A 21,151-nucleotide genomic window follows, 5' to 3' on the forward strand; every position below is an offset into this window, starting at 1 on the left:
TACTAATGCGTGGGGAGAAGTCAGGTGGCATAAAGCCTGGCTCCAAACCATCCACTGACCCTAGACAGGACATGGATAACTGGGATATGGATAGAAACAAAGTATGTGCAGTGCTCCAGAAAGAGCATTTCTTGATACAGACCTGTGTGCCAGACCGCTCTTGCCAGTCACTTTAGAAGAGTTTTTAAGTGGACCCATCCCAGAAAAAGCAGTAGGGGAGTGGGAAGGTGCAGAGAGCTTCCTACGGTTCTTTATTCAGATGCACTGAATACCAAATCTTTGGCACAATTAGAGATTTGAAACATTTTGAATAATTGTGAAGTATGTCTTTTGTCCCTGTATGCATAACAGACAGGCTTTAATAAAATGCTTTGAGAGATCATATAAGTATTTTTTCTGTGTGGGAATGTGGTTTGTATATGAAATTTAACTTAAAGCTGATTTCAGACATAAATCCTTGAGAGTAATAGAAACATAGAGAAGTCCACAAACATAGACCAACACTAGGTGAAAAGGCTCATCTGGAAAGGAGCCTTCACATGTAATCTAGTTAAAGTCCCTTGTTCTACAGCAGTAGTGGTTGTTTTTATTATCTTTAAACAATCTAACGAGCAAATATCAAGTTTTGGTATCATAACAAATTAAAAAAAAAAATCTACATCTGCTTGTTATGTTTAAAATATATTTTTTCCAAAGCTTGCAGTCATGTTATGAATTGTTTCACCAGTACTGGTGAGCAGTCATAACTGGCCCCACTTGCTTTGTAATTTCTCTTATAGTTACAAGGTTTCTTGACAGCTTCAGCTGACCTCTACTTTTCTTTCACCCCAGACTCCCATGCATTTCTCTTTATGAAAGCTGGTGGCAGGAGGGATGCAGGCAGAGTGACTGCTGCCATACTGCCCTGGTTTGCAGGTCTGGTCCTGCTTTCCCACTGGTCAATAGAAATTCTCAGTGTAAAACCTAAGATACAGGCAAGCCTCAGTGCAGGTTGAGACAAAATGGTTGGGCAAGCTGCAGCCAGCCTTTAGCAATGTCACAGAGCTCAGCCAGCTGGAACATGCTCAGCCATGGCAGTGGTGAGCTGATCCCCATGGCACCACGCTGTGCTACCTCTTGGGCTGGGAGAAGGAGGGCAGCCGGGGCTCAGTGCTGCTGTGGTGTGGGAGTGTGGGAGTGGGGGACATGCAGCCATTCCTCATGTCCTGCAGTGCACCACATTGCCCCAATACCTCCCTTCCCTCAAGCCCATCTGCTCCTGCAAGTTGTTCTGAGTTCTTTCTGCAGTACTGAGGAGTTGTATTTTTTGCTTATGAGGGCTGCTGTTGTTTAACCCGCACACACCACGCAAGGCAGACATGGTGCTGTCAGCAAAAAGAGGCTTTAAACCATCACGGTCAGCCTTGGACAAGAAGGAGAGTCAGTTGCAGGGGCAGTTAATGTTATCATGCTGATACAGGATCATCTACTTCAGTAAAATATCACTTTGGAAGTGATGTAATTATGCCAGACACTGTGTGCAAACCAGACCTCAGTGCACTCTGTGAAGATCTGTCATTCCCAGTCACTCAGATCTTCAAAGACATTAAGACGCCAAACCCCCACAGCTTTTAAGGGTATGGGAATGCCTTTGGTGGGAGTCAGGCACCCAAATGCTTATGAGTCTCAGAGCCTTGCCCCCACCCGGGCTTTGCTTTCTGGCTTACTCATAGTCAGCCTTGCAAGTTACAGTTCCCCAGGCACACATCAGCAGCCTTGTGATTGCACAGGGAACAAAGGTGAGCAGTAAGTGAAACAGATTTTCTTTTGTAGACTCAGCAATCCCAGTGGCCTGGGAAGGATTTTCTAACATGAGCAAAGGATTGGCAAGGAGAGGGAGGAGCCACTGGGAGTTCCGAGTCCGTTCTTACCCTCTTCAGCTTGCGAATGAAGAGGGTCAGCAGGAGCCAAAAGAGCGTCGCAGCCACACAGGTACAGGTCAGGGTTATTAGCTCCAGGTTGGACCTCTCCGTTGTGCCTGGGAAAATCAAGTGGCAAACATTTTAGAAAATTGCCTGCAAGGCAAGGACACTTTATGTTTCTTTGCCATTAAAATCAGATACCAGGAAGGACTAGCTTCTTTTCAATGGAAAAAAAAAAGGTCTCCCTAGCAAAGCTGTTGTATTGCACACAGCAAAATTGCATTCAATCCATCTGTAAGTTTTTCAGCAAAAAGTCAGCTCTTCTTTCTGGTGCAGGAGGTGAAGTAAGCCAGGCTGAGGATGGCCAGTCAGAAAATTAATTCCTTTTGAGGTGGAAATTCAGCTGCAGGATATTTTTAGCCAAATTTTCCCTGTGTGAGAATGTGTGTGGGCCTGTGCATGCAGTTTCACCCCACCCCACTACAACAGTGAAACCCATCTGGCCAAGCCCACATCTGAGAGAGGAGCAGAGGTCTTGAAAATGCTCAGTCCCCAGCAGCCTTGGGAGAAGATGGGGCTGCACAGAGGGGCCAGCCTTCCCTGGGCACAATGCCATGGTGTAAGAGCTGCTGCTAATGTGCAGGAGAAGCTCCAGGGAGGGCTTGAGCTGATGTTGACACCAGCGATCCCGGGTGTGACCCGGGGCATGCTGCAGTGCTGCTGCTTGGGTTTTGCGGTCCAGGATGTTTGATGCCTTTCCTCGGGGCACTGCGCCTGCTCTGCCCCAGCTCAGAGAGCTCTTCTGTGCTGATGGCTGAGCCCTGCAGCCCGCAGCTCCATCCCAGCTGTGCTGGAAACCCACTAGCCCTCACCAAAAACCTCGCTGAGGGAGAACTGGGGGCTCCCTTGGAGGCTCGTTGTGCAGCCAGCAGGAGTCCGTGAGCTCTTCCCATGGCCTGGATGGATGAGGTGTGGCACCTGTGAGCTCAGCTTATACAAAGCATGGCACAGGGGTCTTGAGCCCCATCCCCACTGGGCAGAAACCTGAGGAGTAGGGCCTAGTGCTCCCTCCATCGTGCTGGTCCCCGGGCAGGCTCTGTGCTCTCAGATCTGTCAGTCACACCAGAAGCACAGGGCCCTGAGGGGACACGGGACCCTCTCCTTCCCCAGCAGGCCCTCGCAGAACCCAGCTCTCAGGGAGCTGGAAGAGCTCTCCAAACCAGGGAACAGATTAAGCACAGAAAGGGGAAAACAATAATGACTGAAAATGGAGCAGCAAGAAAACATGAACATTAGAAATTTGGAGAGTATTAGAGCCCACTGACAGATCTTAAAAAAAAGCCAAAATAAAATTCACTTCAGACTGCTATTTAGGGACTAGTAAAATGGTTTCAGAGCAGTCTGTTTTGCAAATCCTGTGATCGTGTCAAAAATACCACACATCCCACAATATGTTTCCCATCTGATTGGTAGCAAATGCAAAGATACACCTCATGCTCTGCCTCTTATTCTGATACACCCTCTGGAAAGAGAAAATGAGAGGACAAGGAGGAGTAACTCTGAACATAATTTCACAGTAGTTTTGTCGACTGCACTTGCAGCAGTTTCAGACCCCAGGCAGCTCTGTGTTACTCCTGACACATGAAAAAGGGATGACTGATGTCTCACTGGTGGGCTTACTGGGTAATCTAGAGGGATGTGCTGCCTGGTTTTAAGCAAAGCTACAGAGCTTTGTTCAGAGCTTGAATTGTTTCCTGTAGCTGCAGCTTAACTAACATAATATCTTCCCTCCTTAAAGGTGATAATCAGATTTGTGTTCGTGTCCTATATCTAAGATTCCTCTGGCATGTCCATTTTGAAACTTTGAGAATAAAGCTCAATGAAGAAAACTACAACTGCAACTACAAATGGAGATATAAATTATTTATTTATCCAGAATACCAAGAGTATTAATTTTTCACAAGTGTTTTTTTAAAGTCTTGATTTAGCTATGGGACATAGTGATGGCATAAATGATACAGCCTAATTCAGCTTGCCTACCCTCTGGCATCAGTCTTTCCTTTTGCATATGGATACTCTCCCCTTGCTTCTGCGCAGCACCTGTGCAGGTGGTGAGTAATAGTTTCTGACATTTAGTCAGCAAAACCTGGAGGGGCTGAAGGTTCATTTGTTGCCACTGGTCCATACGGCAGGACTCAGAAAACCTGTGAGGCACAGTATGGTCAGTACTGGGGTGGAAGACAGCAACTCCCTGACCACTACTGTATACTGCTCAGGAATTAGCAAAGAGACACGAAGGTGCTGTCTTTGAAATGTCCAAGTGAATTTAAGCAACCAAGAAGTATTTCTCCAGGCTGGTGTTTGGCTGTGTTATCAAATGCTAGATTCCTAGTCTTGCTAAAAGCCTTGCAGCCAGAGCTGTCTGAGTGCCTCTCAAATGGATAGGAAAAGGTTTGATTTGAGGCAGAACAGGCAGAAACACTTAGAAAAGCATTTAGGATTAGCAGAGTTTGTAGAGGCTGTAAGCAGGACTAAATCACTCTCTCTGCCCCGTAGCCCAAGATTTCTGGCTTTCCCTTACAACCCTCCCCAATCTTTACCCACCAGCAACCTCATTAGACTCAGATTTTTCCCCATGTGCAGCTCTGCCCAATCCACCTGACTCACTGCGGCAAGCTGCAGCCCCCTTCCTGCCCCAGAGCTCCTCCAAAAGCCCTCCCACACCACCCCGTATCTCTGCAATGCTGCAGAACTTCCATCCTTGGAGGTTTTCATGACCTGGCCAGGCAACACTATCACTGACTGGATGTAGTGTTGGAGATGATCCTGGTTTGAGCTGAGGTTGAACTAGAAACCTCCAGGATTCCCTTCCAACCCCCTTTGGTCCTCTGAGGTAACAGGAGTCTAAGTGTCCCCTGATGTACATCTTTTCTCTTAGTCACCCACATAATCCAGGCTGAACCTAATTCAGTAGCTGAGGGAATTCCAGTTAAACTTCATGGAAACATTCCTGATGACGTTTTGAGATACAAAGTCAGAAAGGTAGATAAAAACCCAGTTATTTAAAAAGCAAACACCCTTTTCATAGTGTCAGAATAGTTCAGTGAATGCTTAATAAATGTGATGCTTTCCTTTTCATCAGCAGGGATCACATTAAGTTATCAAGCATCAGCTTTAAGACAGTGCATGTTGCTGTGTTCTTTTGTTTGTTATAGGTCCAAATTTCAGTCAGCACAAGCTGTAAAAAATGCTCCTTCCTTCATCAACACATCCCCTTCAAATGGTGAGGCACCTCTGCAACTAGCTGTATTGCTGGCTCCGACTGAGAGAGGGTTCAAGGGTGCCCAGGAGGAGAAGCAGGGCAAGTCTTTCATGGCAAGTCATCCACTCTGCGAGCAGGGTGACCCCTCGAAGGAGAGCTACCCAAGACAGCCTGTGTTCCCCCTGTGCCCAAGCTTTTAGGGACACACTCCCCTCTGTGTGCTGGATGCTCTGGCAGCCATTTGCCACTCCTGTTCCATCCTTGCAGATTCATGCCTCTTCAGTTCCTCAGCCAAGAGCAAGTGGACAGCTTGCTCTGACATGTCCACAAACGTGGTCCCTCTCCTCCTCAGACAGCTCAGCAAGCACGGCTTCCAAACCAAACACAGGCTGCAATTATTTAAAGATGGTCCTTTGATTCCACCATCCATTCATCCATCTCAGATACAAAAATAACACATTGTTTTATCTCTGAGTATAAGAATGTTTTTTCAGAGGAAATAAAGAGAGCAGACAGTTTCCTTCCTGACTCATTCACAAACTACTCTTCCAATCTGCTAAACACGGCCATCAACACGAGGCGTTGCTCTGCTCCCTTTGATCTGCAGCCCTGTGCTCCAAGAGCTGCCGAGATGGAGGGAAGGCTTTGGTGCTCAGAGAAGCAGCTGCAGGGTCTCTATTTCTCAGAAAGACAATCAAGTGGCAAAGCCTAGAGAGAGCCCCACGTTTAATCCCTGATCTCATCCCTCCAGGCTTAGGAATGGGGTGAGAGGTTGCCATTCTCTGGGAGAGGGACAGACACTCCAGGTCAGCATAGGAATGAGTGAAAAAACCTCCAGTGACATCCCTTCATGTAGTGGGACACGGATGGAATGGCATTTTCCTTATCATAGTAGATAAGACAAACTCTCTTTTTCTCATCCAGTCTCAAAGCTATAAATCTTAATATGGTAGTCTTAATCTCCTTTTTATTTAAGAGCTCCCATAGAATTCACACAAAGAACATTGTCAGTGGTCCCTCAGGACTTATAACCAGAGAAGAAACCTTCCTGGCTGCTCTCTTTTCTCTCCTCTGGATCATGGACTAGGAAATATGACTTCCTAGAAGCCATCTGACAGAATGCTTGTGGTTTTAATAAATAGTCAAGCTACAATGATGTTAAAAAAATCAATACAATAATGAATTACATTGTCCAGGACTATCAATTATGAGGATGAATTGGACAGCAAGCACTTAGACACAAGTTATTCTTTTAGCTATTATAGCAGCCATAAAAACCTTAGCATTATTGATGAGGAGATAGGCGTTTTTAACTCCCTGATTACATCAGTTAGACCAGCCCACATGTACATATACTTATCCCTGACCTTTTAATGGAAAGACTTCTTTCTATCATCACGATCACCATTAACTGAGACTGCTAACACACTCATGGCAGAAAATCAATACTGATTTACTAGCTGTAATTGTCTTCTGCTGTAGGGTAGAATCCAAATACTCAGTAGTATTCAGCTACATTTAGCAATTTTATGAGAACATCCACAAAGACATGGAACTGACATATGGAGAATGTCAACCTACTTCTCTTATCTCATAATATATGAATTAAAAGGGTATTCAATGAAACTGAAAAGTCACTGAATAAACTTTACTTTTATGCAATGTAAAGTTACTTGATAGAAGTCACTGCCACAGCCCTGAGTCAAGCTTGGCAGAAGGCAGAAAAATGCTGGACATATTAAATGAATAGCAAAATAACTCAAGTACTGGTTACAGAAATAGCTAGATCATACCTACTTCTTACAAGTACCTCTGAAAAATGCTTGTGTAGATATCAGTAGGCTAAAATCTTCTAGTCTGATTTGGCAGTTCACTTTACATCAAAAATAAACAAATGAAAATATCCCAGGCCTCTAATTTCTATGGAATTAACCTGAAATTGGAAACTGAGTGGGTAGGAGAGTGCTCCTTATTCTGGTTATTGTTTGTTTTGATGATACTAAATTTACATTTGTATTCTACCCTGACCTGATCTTTGCTGGGTTGAAGCAATTCTTCTTTTTAGGTCAGTGTAAACATGCTCTGAGTTAGCATTTCCTGCTAGGCTTCCTTTCCAACCTGGTACGCTTCCCTTGCTAAGATTTCCTTCAAATTGCTACCTTCAGAGATCACCACATAAGCCCCAAGACATACTCCCACCCTTGTAGCCTGAGTAGGAACATCATCCTGGCAAGCTTGCTCTTCCCATTTAATGTCGTGCTTTACCTTGTACTGTGACATATGCAGCACTCTCCACGGACCCTTTTAAGTTGGTGGCTATACACTGATAAAGTCCTTCATCCTCCTCTTTCACTCTTTCAATAAACAGCATTCGGCTTCCGGGCCCTAAAATTATTCCTGTGAAATGAAATATTTTGCAATGAGAGGGAGCCAGGATATAAACAAAAACAGGCCCTTGTGTAATAGTATCTGCTTCAAGTTCTTCTCAAAAGAAATCTGAGCCACAGACTGCACAGCACAATGTTATCTGCAGGAAAGCCACATATACTTGGATGTTTAGGGAATCTTTTGGAAATCAGTGTTTACAAAGCGCTTGTGTGAATGAAAAAGCTCAGCCTAAGGGAATGTTCTTGGGAGCACTTGGTACTGTGTATATTGATTAGCACTGTGACTACACTTTCATCCAGGTGAGTTCTTCAGCATGTCCCCAGCTTTTGGAAAATGGGTGGTCTGATTACTGCACTTACAGGCAGCTGCTCCAGAAGCAGCTCAAGCTTAGAGCACTTCCAAGTCCCAGCTCCATGCATCCACACTGGCCTTATGGGCAGCAGATTCGCTCCAAATCTCACTTGTTCATGTGGCATGGAATGATGGGCCCCTTTGCAGAAGGACCCCGGTTAGTGCAAAGAGAGGTCCCATGAGGTACACCCTAAAACATAGGAGCTACCTGGAGTTTTCAACATCTTGTTTATCCCAGCTAGGTCAATCCAGAAGCCAGCCTGGTCATTACTCCAGCAAGTGAGGAAGAGGCAGGGAGAGATTTGGCCTCAGGACTGCCTCTAAGGCACCGTATAGCCAGGAAATGCACAGTCAAGTACACACTTGTGTGTTTGACCTCATCAGAACTACTGTCCCATCAAAATGTATTCCCACCACCCATTTCAGGAACTTAACTCTGCTCTGACCTACCCTCTAGACATATTTTCCTGGCTCCTAATTTTATGTGTTGTGTAACACCCAAGTTAGACACATAACCTTCATTTTAGAAAATAGCATTAATGCACATTACAATGATGTAGTCACTGTAAAGCTTCACAGAATCTGACTCTAGATTTTTAGTGCCTGGGCTGCAAGTCTGCACAGGTTTATAACTCACTTGGAGAAATCCCCAGTTTTTCCCAGTTGTCTTATTCATGCTATAGTAATTTCCAATAATGCAGGACAGAACCATAAATACAAACTTTCTAAAACACTGTTATTGAAGACTATGCTCGGGCTTCAAGTTCCTACAGACCTAACCTCCTTGAACATTTTTGCTGAGCTAACACTAGCTCATTGCATGTTTTTGATCCAAATGTGGATGAATTACCACGAGAAAGGTTCTGCCATTTCCCCCATCATTTATCTCCACGTGAAATCTCCAAGGAACACTTCCGTGACTGTGGTGCCAGCAGAGCTGGACATGTAGTCTCAGTTGATCTTTGAAGCCATATTCCAGACACAACAGTAAACATCTCCCAAAGTTTTCCTGTAGCTGCAGCAAATCATGTGGGAAGCTGCTCCTTTCTGCTGTGTGAGACCTGGATTCCTGTGCTGCCAGCAGATGCATTTTGATCTGGTGGCTAGGTTGTGAATCAAGAACAGACTTTGCATGCCCAACCACAGACTCCCCCTGGTACTCCCTATGCACATTATGTAAACTTGGTTTTCTTCTGCCTAGCTATATGCTGGCCAAGACACCTGATCCTTAGGCTCCCTCTATAGTAAATGGAGAGAAATATGTTTCTCTGGAGATTTTAAGATGCAAATTGAGAGCTATATTTTTTCCACTGACTCCACAGAGATTCATTATGTCTACACCTCCAGCCTGGCTGAGGTTTTGGAGTGAGACATAATAACCCAGAGCACCCATGCTGCCTCCTTGTCTATAATGCTCAGGCAATACTCCTTCCTTACCTCCAGGTACCGATGACAATGACTCTGTAAATGGCTGCCTAAGGCAGATAGGTAAGTAAAAAGGCTGTAAAAGGTAGGCAAGTACACAGAGCTCTCACCTGATTCTTGCTGTATTTCCTCATGGTTTTTAAACCAGGATATCTGGGGCTCAGGGATGCCACGAACCTGGCACTCCAACATGGCAGAGTTACTAGTGTTCACTGTCTGATCCGTAAGGTGCCGCAGCAGGGCTGGTGCCTCTTGAGCTACAAAACAAAACAACACCTCTGTTTTACATTCTTGTAACTGTGGGGGTTTAATTATCTTCCCTATCAGCACTTTACTGATGTTAGAGATTGTTATGGCTGTTCTACCAAGTTCATTTTGCACAGATTTTATTTCCGTTCCAGTTTGCTTAAGAGCATTTGGTGTGTTACTCAGCGATACCAAGTTATGATGACCAATGAAGACTCAATGATGATATTGTTTAAAAGATTTCCTCAGTTCCATTACCAACCACATTTGCTTATCAAAAGCAATGAGTTTCTATGAAAGCTCAGAGTTTTGCATCATCAAGAGAAAAAAACTGTGACACCAAGTTTTTACAATTAGCAGGACACCCACCCTTGTAGCAGAGCATCTCTGCATCACTGATAGCACCATGCATCTCTGTACACCATGAGACTTGTGAACGTGACTTTTATAATTTACTTACTTTCAAGAGTACAGTTACAAATCATATTCAGTAAACTCACACGGTCTAAAACCAGAAATCATGAGCACAAAAGCATTGTGTTACATGCCTCAAAGTCTTCATAAATTCTTCCACTTTTGCATTTCACAAGGCCTGGCCAAACCACACCACAGCCTGCTTGCCAAAACTGCACTGGTGAGAAATGTGCCTGTGTCCTCCGGCATCCCACAGGCGATGGAAACCCTTGATGGCAGGGGATGAAGCTGAGCGCTAGCAGGCCACACAGCATAGCAACACTGCTCTTGTTTTATCTACTGATATTCATATGCACGCAATGTAATAAAACACATTTCCATGACAGTCAGTGACAATGAGTATTATGAGTATTGGAAGCACATCTCATCGGTTCTGTTTCTGTTCAAGGGCCTCCCAGAAGAGCATTTCAAAAACACTCTATAAACATCATGTTAAAGTCATCCCTGAAAGGAGCAAAACAACGAATCTTTCTCATCCTCATTTCAACCCTTTGTCACTCCTCCCATTTTGTACAGAGTCAAAGGCTGTTGTGACAAAGACCAAGATATTTGCAACGTTTATGCACATTATATGTCAACGTCATTCTGTCACATTTGCAACTCTCACATTATCCTTTTTGGTATTTTGGTCCCTTGAAAGCAGCACGGAGAATCCAGGGAGCTCCTGAGCAATCTCACAGACACAGATGCTCTGCAGTTTCCCTCAAATTGCCCAGTCTTGCGATAACTGATTATTTGCAATGTTTCCCTTCAAGGACACTGCCAGGATCAGTAGTTACTAACATGGTAAGACACACATTACAAAATATGACACAAGACAAAACAAAGCAGAAACCAACTCTGCAAATATTTTCTTACAGACTGCCATAGATAACCAATACACCAAGATAAAGTATAATATCAGCTGAATTTCTGACATTCTGTGTTTGGAAGATTATTCTCTATCCTTTCCGAAAAAGTGACTATCAGACATTTTGTCTTCACAATCATTCTGTTACCAGCTGTCAACAAAAACTCTCCAGAGCAATTAAGCCCCTATGTACCACCAGTTTATGCAGTGTGCATGAACCCTGTAATACTAAAAGCACTTTTAAAGTAGGCTATCTTTGCTGTGCTCCTACCCCTTGAAATTAATCCATGACCATGCAATGACCAGTTTGGGCTTTTCTGAGCTGTAAGCCTGTAATTTCCCCACGCAATACTATTTTTTGTTTACAGTGTAGCAGACAATTTGTTCTCTGTTCTCAAACAGTAATGCTCATGAGAGAGGTTGTAAAGTAAATTCTTCATCAGATACCTACACAATAACATGGTCAACAATATTTGCCTTGCAGCCAAGACTGCCCTTGCCTCATTGATACCTTGCCTTGATTTTTGCACATTTCTCATTTTTCACAATACTGTCTATGAAGAGGCACTGTCTGATGCATGTTCACATATGCATGCTGAGAAGAGCTCCACAGTTCACATTTATCAGCAGTCCCTGATGGACACCCCAGCCCAGACATTCAAAATGAAGGCAGATAAGATGACACAACAAAGGCAAATCACACATTCTGTGAGTTATTTGTGATTAATTTTAATTTGTTTATAGCCATACACTAAAGATGGGTTTTCATATTAAGAAAAACTTTTTGGCTTAAAACTTGTCACCATTCACATACTTTCAGTAATTTCTCTGCTGCAATCAGCTGATTTTTCAAGGACTTGGTCAACCTGAGGATTATTCTCTTTTGCAAACCATCCATTTTCTCCCTTTCATTTTTGCAGTGAAGACCAGGGGGGCAGTTTCCAACACCCTGCGCCACTCACCCTGAAGCCAAGGGGCTGCCCTGGCCACCGGCATGCACAGTGCAGGGCTCAGCGCCCAGGGCAGCCCCCCAGGATTGTCTCCAGTCCTTGTGCCTGCATGCAAATGCTGCCATGCCGGACCAAACTCTGCTCTCAGTTATGCCGAGGAACTTCATTGTAGTCAAAGTTTGGTCCAGGGAAAGGATGAGGAGGGGTCACAGAGGGGAGAAGAGGTTACTGGCATCAGAGCACTCAGCCAACCCAGGGCAGTAAGGAGGGAAAATCTGCATTTCCAAAAGCAAACAATGGCAAACAAGGGGAAATCATTACAACTTGTTCATTTTGGAGTTTACTTTCATATTCCATTCATTTTTGCCCTTTGTTATGATTATGTTGTCTGTTTACTTATTTTTATTAATCAGTACAAAAATATAAATACAAGTTTTAATTTTAACACTTTAAAAAAATGAAATATAATTCACACCTGTCTCCCTAAGTAACATATTACACAACAGAAGGCAGAGAAACTCCCCAAACCGATGAGATTCTCCAGTCATCTGAGGACATCAAAAGTGACATCAGTAGTTTTTTATCTGGCCACCAAGAACTGCTTTCCTTAAACATTTCCAGTGAGGTTTCTCTGTGCCTCCCAACACAGGCAGCCACATCGGGATGTTATAACATCCTTGCACAGTGTGGCCCTCCAAGCACTGGTTGAGACCAGGCTGGTGGGATGTCCACCCAGCAGTGATACACATCATTGCAATTCACAACAGTTTCACAGAGGAACAATCTAATCACCACATCTCTTTTTTTTTTGACCCAAACTCATATTGCCTGGCAACTGGCTGCTACAAGTCATTGCACTCTGGCTCCCAAGGCCATGGAGAATTCTTAATGTCCTGTCATCACCGCCCACCTTGCCATCAAATGTCTTCTCACAAAATAGCCTCGTAAAAAAAGGGATTCTGTATTGTAACTCTTCTGAAGACTTGCAAATGCTAAAGAGTGCACTTGTCCATTTTTAAGCAGTCACCAATGATTTCGCCTGCCTTTTAGGCATGTTTTAGAAAAACAGAGAGGCAGATCTTTTTGCAAGAACACATTGTTTCTGGAAGCCATCACACTAATAATGAACAGAAGAGCTACTGTATACAAGCAGGCTATAGGTGACATTTCAAGATATAAATGATTATTCTTTTCTTTACTCTGACAACTTCCAGGTTACCAATTGTTTTCTAAGCATTTTAGGCTCCATGAAACTGGCATTATGGGGAAATGCTATTGTTTACCCTTTCACACTTGACAAAAGCAATTCCCACGTGAAAGACAAGTTTAGCCGTGGGACACAGGCTTGATACCTAAAGGAGGAAATAGTCTGGTGAGTTCCCAAGCGCAAGAAACTGTCATGTTGTCACCCTCTATTTTAAAAGCACAGCCACTTTGTTCCTCTGCTGTAGCTATTTTGGTCACTACAGTCTGTTTTGTTATGGCTTATGTAAATGCTATATAAATGATCAATCATAAATGTAACCAAAAATAATAAAAGCTATGTACTGTAAAAAAATAAAGTTATCAGATCTATTAAAAATAGTAACTTCTTTCTTATACAGAATTTATAATACACAGAAACATCTCATAGCAAAATCATAATGAAGGAAAAAAAGGGGAAATGCTCACAAGGAAGTCTTAGGTTGCCCTTAATTCTCCTTCAGCAGTTTGGCCAGTTCTTAATTCCCATAATAAATCCAATTGTCATTTGCAAACCAAAAGCAATGAATAATTTTAATGGTTTCAATTTCGAATTCGTATTTTTAAAAATGTATTAAACAACTCACTGTGCTGGCTTCAACCTTGTCAGTCATGTTAGTGTAATATTTCTAATTTAATAAAATAATTACAACATTACAAATTCCTGAATCTTCAGGCCAGGAGCAATATTCACACTTTTATCAGTAGCTTTTTACATTAGTGCAGAAATGACTTTAAAAATTGACCAACACAGCAACTGGAAGTCTACCTGGATTTATTTGGAGAAACATGGTTCATGTCTGTCAGTTTTAAAATCATCATTATTATAAATGATATGGTAGGTCTGTGCATTATATCAACATTTTTATTTCTTCCCTGCATACTTCTTTTAGAAGATACTTTTTAAGATTAATGTACTTTAGTGTAGAAAATAATTTCAAATAAATAAGCATTAGAACTTGCTCAGCAGGTAATATTATAAGTCCATCAAGATCAGATTAAAATAAAAAATATATAGTCCAGTCAATCTCAAATTGAATTGTGCTCATTCCGCACATTCAAGTTAACTTATTAAATGTCCATTGTTGACTGAAAACAGCAGTTTTTAAAGTTAAATCAGTTTATTCAGCTTTGACACTTTTGACGAGGCCGATATCAAAGTGGAAGAAAAGACTGATCCAAAGTTTTCCTTATCGCTCAGTAGGAGACAGCAAGAGAAAAAATAACAACATGCAAAATGTAGCACAGGGGATCTTCCAAACCCCAGCTTCCACGTGCCTTGTCAAAGCAGAAAACACCCGTCTGAACTCAACTGGAAGCTCACGCGTTACGATTTTGTTTGCTATTCCTCCTACGTCCAACCCATGGGGGAATGTGCACCACCTCAGGGCCTGAAAGGTAGCAACAGTAATAAAAAAATCAAGATGATATGAGACACCTGTTACTGTTTAATGAGTCCTTTAATGTTTTACATTGCTTTGTGTTGTACAATCATTCCTTGTGCTTTTATATTTGAGGATCCGAGAGTAAACAGCCTTTTTGTTGCAGTGCTCACCTCTGATTGTAACGTCTTTCTTTTGAAGCACTTCTTTCCCCGTGTATATGTTCCTTGCTCGACAGACATAGGTGCCTGAGTGTGCCAGGGAAACATTCTTGATGGTCAGAGTGAGGGTGATGGAGTACTCCTTGTTGAAAGACCTTTTTGCTTTTGTTTGATTGTTGACTGTCCTCGGTAAAATCCAAGCAATGTCTTTGTACAGGAATTTGTTGGCTGAACAGGACAATACCAAATTCTCTCCTTCAATGGGCATTTTTTCCAAACTAATATGGAATCCACTTGGTACATCTGTCAAAAACCAAGAACACTTTTTAGTTTATATGAAATGAATAAGCCAAAATTAACACGGCATATATTTTCCCCTTTATCAGGAAGCCTTTGAACTAATCAATGTAGTTGTCTTCCTGCTGAAGTCTCTAATCTTTCCTTTCATATTCTAGGCTCCAGCTATTCTTATAATAATTTGTCTTGGAGCTATGAGACACTTGGGCTCAGACATCAGTTGGTGTAAACTGAAGTTGCTCTTGGAAGTGATGAGTTTGTATAAAATTTATGCCAAGTTAAGACAGACTGGGGCAAAGTACCAAAAGCAGAATTATTTAAAGACAGCACAGTGGGACTACGAAAAAGGAGGATAATTTTGATCTCAGCTCCATCTTGTGAACTGCATGAGAGAAAATTAATCTTAAGAGGACAGTAGAAAATACTGCAGCTCATGGTCTTAATTATATTGTTTTCTTGTTATTCATAAATATTCAGACAAATTATGTCTATTTCTTTAAAATGCTTCAACTCCTGAGAAATTACTGAATCTGTAATTACATGCCTGAGATTTCCCTTGAAACAGAGGTAGTTACCTTCCATGCATTTCAAGTGTGTCATCCACCCAAGAGAAAAGCAGAAACAATAGTCTCTGGCCTGGGTGGTCAGCTGTGTGCAGGCAGCACTAGGATGAAGATCATTCTATTCAGGCTGCTTGGCATTAAACATAGGTGAACAATATTTCCACCTGAGAGAAATCAAGGATCATTGCACTAACCATTTACTAAGTACTTAAGTTTTCACATGGATTTTTCATAGCAGATATTTCACGCAGGAATAATTTGGCCAACAATGTAAAAAGTCACACTTGAAAAAGACATGTTTGCAATTTGTTGTAATGGTACTACAGCTTCCTCCACCTGGGGAGAGATGCAGACCCACGGCGATGCCAACTGCCTCCTGGTTGCCTCCAGCTGGGGCTCACCTCTCCAGCAAGGGAGAGGTACGCCACTGACCTCAGTGAAAGTAAAAGCAAGTTCCTGAGAGAAAGCACTTCCAGGTTTTACTCCTAGAGTGCAACCTCTCTTGGTTTATTTGTAGCCAATATTCTGATAAAGTAATTTCCTTCTTCTCGGTGAAGTGACATTGACTTTGGCCATTTTCAATTGTTCTTTCACTGTTAATTGCTATGGCACTTGGCTGTGAACTTGACTCAAAATCATAAGAATGGATTTGTCTTTCATAGGGGATAATTATATCTTCTTTTCTTGTCTCCTGGAGCACTAACAGCTCAGTATCAACTTTCATTCAGTGTCATGCTTACCAATGTCACTTCGGGTTTAATGTCACAGCAGCAGGGACAGATAAAGAGTGGATCTCCAGTGAATAATATCCCACATCGTTCAGTAACATCTTTCATTGATAGACCAATTAATCAGAAAGCTTCTCCCTAAATCACCACAATGAAACTGAGCTTCCTTACCTCCCCGATGGGACCGTGAACATGATCTACTCACTGCTGCCTTTCAAAGTTCTGACTGTTGAAAGTCTGGCATCAGTTTATTCCCTAATATCCTCTTTTTCACACTTAGCCCTGAGTGTTAAATACAGGGTAACTGAGCTCCTGCAAGTCCTGGACTGAAATTTCCTCTGACTGTAGATGCCTTCTGGGGAGAAGCCTGATTTCTGTTGGCTGAACTCATCATGCCCTTGCAGTGGGAGCAAAGTGTGTGCCTGTCATCAGCTGCAGTTCAGATATGTAGTCCACAGATCAGCCTAACAGATTCAGTGACACTAGCATATTAGATTGGATATTAAAGACTGTGTGATGACTTGATCCTCTTACATTTCATTGGGATCCTTTTTTTTTCCTCTCTCTAGCAAACAAAACTGTAAGAAAAGCTTTAAATTCAATGAACTCATCTATGAGTGACTATCATCAACATCCTTTTTGATATGTAAGAGCTCATGGTGCCAGATTCTGATCTCAGTTAAGAACATGTTGACTGGAAGTGCTACTAAGGTGAAACCTTTCCTTACATGGGGTACATCATATTTAGCCTAAGCCATCAAAATGTAGACATCTATTTTAATATAGTTTTTTTGTGTATAGGCAAAAGTTTACAGCCCATGGAATGACACAGGCACCTCCAGAGAGCAATGCAACCCATTACCTTAAGATGAATCCAATTCCAGAGACCCTGATCCCTCACGCTTAATTATGAAGAGATCCTACATGACTGGTTTAGGCTTAGATACCTAACTTTAAGACTTAAATTAGATGAAGTCAATCTTACACTTGATTTTGTTAAAAATCATAGACTTCAAACACACTTAAAAGCAATCAAGGGTCCAAAGTTTTTATCGTGGGTATTTGGATGAAAAAAATTGCTGTCTTACCCACAGTACATTTCAAATTGTTCTGATATGTGTTGGGAAAGCCAGGGTATGGGTCTGAAATACTTCTAATTTTTGGCTTTTGCAGATGCCAGTACTCAGTAAAAGCTAGAAAGAGCCAAGCAAAACTCTTAAGATGAAACTAAAGATCTCCTGGGACTGAGGCAAATGAACTATTTTTAATGTAAAAGCATAGCATGCCAACAGAATAATATAGTTGCAACTACTTCCATGTTGTCAGGTCTGGAGCTCTTCCTAGATGTGTCTTCTGTGAAGAAAGACTGTTTTCTGAATATATCTAGGGACAAAAGCAAAATGCACAGGATTCCAAGAGAATCATTTGTTTAAAGGCTACGAGCCCTCTAATATATGACACCTCTCACTGATTGTTTCAGGCTCAGGCTAGCTAAGTAATGTGGCTGGGAATAATGTAAAAGGGTTTTATTTATTTTAGTGATTTGAAGCTTCCTGTGGAAATAGCTCCCAGGTTTCCTGATGGAAGATTTTGTTTATCTTTGCCAAGCACCATCAGGAATCTCAAAATAAAATGCGCTTAGTGACATTGGGAAACCAGGGAGATAAGGCAGAGCTGTTCCTGTTTCACCCTCTGTAATTGCAAACACACCCATGGGCCTGCTGTGTGCCAGCAAAACAGCCCAAAATGTAGGGAAAGGGGCAGACTGGAGGGAAGGGGGCTACCACAGTTAAATTTGGCATAAAGGTATTGTTACAGAGAGTATTTCCATATCAGTAAGCAGGAGAGTTTTCAGAAATCAACTTTCTACAACACTTTTATGTGTGTTCACAGCTACTTTTGTGCCCTGAACAAAGATTTGCTTTTAGAAATAAGTCAGTGTGACTTATTAATAACCAAAAAATGCCCTTCATCTGACAGAGGCCACAGGAAAGGAAAGCTACTCCAGAGCCTATGGACTTCATGTCCTGCACCCTCAGGCACAGTGTATAAAATTATACAACTCTCAAACCTCCCAGAAACATATGTGCAAGTTGCACTTCAAGCCCAGAAATAATGAGATTTAAAATAACTTAAGAAAGGTCTTGTTCTTACTGCATCCTCTCTGCTATACCTCCTTGCACTTATTTCCTCACATATACCCTTTCCCTGAAGTGGTGGAACATGCCACCACCAAACTAGGGTTGCTGGGACAAGCTCTGCCTTCCCACCACCTTCCCAACGGCCTCTGCCTACAGAAAAGAGACTCCTCACACCACCACAGCCTCTGCACTGGAGTACATGCATTTTCCCATCCCCAGGACAAGACCTGAAGGTGATTGCCTCCAAGAAAAGGGATTCTTCCTGTTCAGGACAGGCTTCATCTCCATCTGGTCTTTGGAGCCCTTTCTGGCTTTTTCTTTTCATAGAGGGCAGCAGCTCCTCTTTCTCCAGGGGATCGCCTTCTCCTGCTTAGACACTTCTCTTACTTTCAGAAGCATACTTTTGTGTGGTTCAGGCTGGCTACATATGGCGCCAGCGGACCTAACAACAGAAGATAAACTATCCCCAAGCTGTCATGCAAGACCTGAAGTATTGGCTTGGACTCATCAAAAGGAAATACTTTGCAGTGTCCTGTTCACATCCATCAGCCTTCAGCACTCTAATTTTTTTATTCCCTTAGTGTGTTTTTCAGCAAATGCTGAATGCGTTTGTTTCATTGATGTGAAACACAGGCTGTTATCCCGTCACAGCAGTCTCAGCCTGATGGAGGAATATTACGATTGCACTACGTGAGCCCAGCTGATGCACTGTCTGCACAAAACAGAAGAATGAGCCTAACATGATTTCTGCAAGGACAAAACAGTAGTATTGTGTAATCTGCCTTCAATCAGTGCAACTGAGCATCAGAGGATTATCAGGACTTTCCATGTCATGCAACTGAAGTGCTCACCTCCAGGAACTCAAAGGATAAACACATTTCAACTTTACCACCCTATACAGAAAGTTCGCCACCAGTCAAGATATTATACTAAGAATTTTCAAGCCATAATAAAGTTGCCACTCCTCTTTCTGAACACCAGCCAATACAAGTCTTCAAAGGAAAGTCATAATATTCTGTATGTTCTCATGCAAGCTTTGGTGTCAAGGAGAAAGAATTCCTTCTATTCCTGGTCAAGATCTAAGAATGTGACATCTAAGTAGGGAAACTATATCCTTCAAGTCACTGTACTAAAATATCTGAAACCACCATCAAAACTTTGAAAGGGAGATTTGGATACAGCAAATGGGGCCCATCAAAATACAGCTTCATTTGGTTTCAGGATCTTCCATGCGTCATTTTGAAGACTGAGGAGTGAGAGCTAGAGAAGGCCAAATTCAGCATCTTGCACATTAAAAAAGCAACAGCCTCAGTGAGTGACTCTCAGTGACTGCTCAAAGTTACACGTGAAGTTCCCATACCAAAATGAGAATACAGCGCCATTGGCACATTAATTTATGGAGAACTATGCATTGTTGTTTAGCCTTCTGTCCAAACAGACACAATGTAAGTATAAGGATGAAAGCAAAACTGTGATTTGAGAGCAGAGACAGCAGTCATCTTCAAGGTGGCAAATGTTCTTGTCACATCCATTAATAGAACATGGGAGATATTCTTCTTGTTTCTGTATTTTAACAAACAACCTGCCTATGTGTCACTTATCTGTTTATACTTCTCATGCTTGTTACCAAATTTCTATATAGATAGATTTCTATATAGATAATTGGAACTTTCTAAATGTGGAAGTGCATTATGATATGAAGCTTTAGCAGCTGTAGACACCCATGAGCAAGGTCTGCAAGGAGAAGTGGTACCAGCAGCACACAGAAAGAAACAAGGAGTGGTCACAGTGGGTGACTCTCTGTTAAGGGGTACTGAGGTGCTCATCTGCCCACCTGACAGGGAGTCATGAGAAGTATGCAGCCTTCCAGGTGCTAAGGTCCAACATGTTGCTGAGAGGGTGCCATAACTTGTCAAGAGGACAGACTACTAGCCATTGCTACTCTTTGATGTGGGCATGAATGACACCACAGGCCAGAACCTGGGCAGAATCAAGGAAGACTACAAAGCCCTGGGGGTGTGAGTGAAAAGTATTGATGTCTGAGTTCTCTTTTCTTCTGTTTTACCAGCTAGAGTGCAGCCAGAAATAGACATATAATGCAAATCAACTTCTGGGTTTGTGGACAGTGCCATTGTGAGGGTTTTGGCTTTTATGACAATGGGACATTCTTCAACTACTATAGGCTGTTAGGGAGGCAAGGAAATCTTTGGCAGCAGTCTGGCCAACTTGATGAGGTGGGCTTTAACTAAATGACTCAGGGGGTGAGGTCCAAAGCAGCACCACTCATGCCATTGCAATCAATTGTGGAATAAATCAGGCCAACCAAAACAGCAACAAATGTTCCTTGGTTGTCTCCCAAAATGAGAATCAGAGGACCAACCACCTCAAGTGTATGAGCCCAGGGAAGAAACAGGAGCTCTGTGCCCAGTCAGAAAGTTATGATACCATAGGAATAGCTGAAATATGGTGGGACAACTCACATGACTGCAGGATCATGATGAATGGCTATAGGCTGTTTCATAATGGCAGGCAAGGAAGAAGAGGAGGAGTCATCCTCACGCTCTATGTTAAGGACAACCTTGAATGTATAGAATTCTACTACAGCAATTGTGGCAGTGCTATTGAATGCCTCTAGGTCAAGATCAGAGGGGTCACCTCCAAGAGGGATCTTGCAGTAGGCATCTGCTACCAACTTCCAAACTAAGACGATAACGCCAATGAAGCAATATTTGGATCACTTAAACAAGCTTCAGGTCAACAGAACCTGGTTCTTATGGGTGACTTCAACTA

The 21,151-nt window shown here is 42.5% G+C and overlaps 1 protein-coding gene across 1 annotated transcript in view; it reads right to left on the bottom strand.

The window, feature by feature from the left end:
• The window catches only part of FLT1 (fms related tyrosine kinase 1), a 100,181-nt gene that overhangs the window by 27,895 nt on the left and 51,135 nt on the right, over positions 1-21,151 (bottom strand). Inside the window, exons 12-15 of the mRNA XM_026858330.1 lie at positions 14,645-14,935; positions 9,438-9,584; positions 7,429-7,560; positions 1,911-2,017 (exon numbers count right to left, since the gene is read on the bottom strand). Of these exons, the coding sequence (XP_026714131.1) occupies positions 1,911-2,017; positions 7,429-7,560; positions 9,438-9,584; positions 14,645-14,935 (677 nt within the window). The remainder of the gene's footprint in view (positions 1-1,910; positions 2,018-7,428; positions 7,561-9,437; positions 9,585-14,644; positions 14,936-21,151) is intronic.

This window comes from Athene cunicularia (genome assembly GCF_003259725.1).
Source record: "Athene cunicularia isolate RWA chromosome 1 unlocalized genomic scaffold, athCun1 chr1_part1, whole genome shotgun sequence".
Classification (NCBI taxonomy): domain Eukaryota; kingdom Metazoa; phylum Chordata; class Aves; order Strigiformes; family Strigidae; genus Athene; species Athene cunicularia.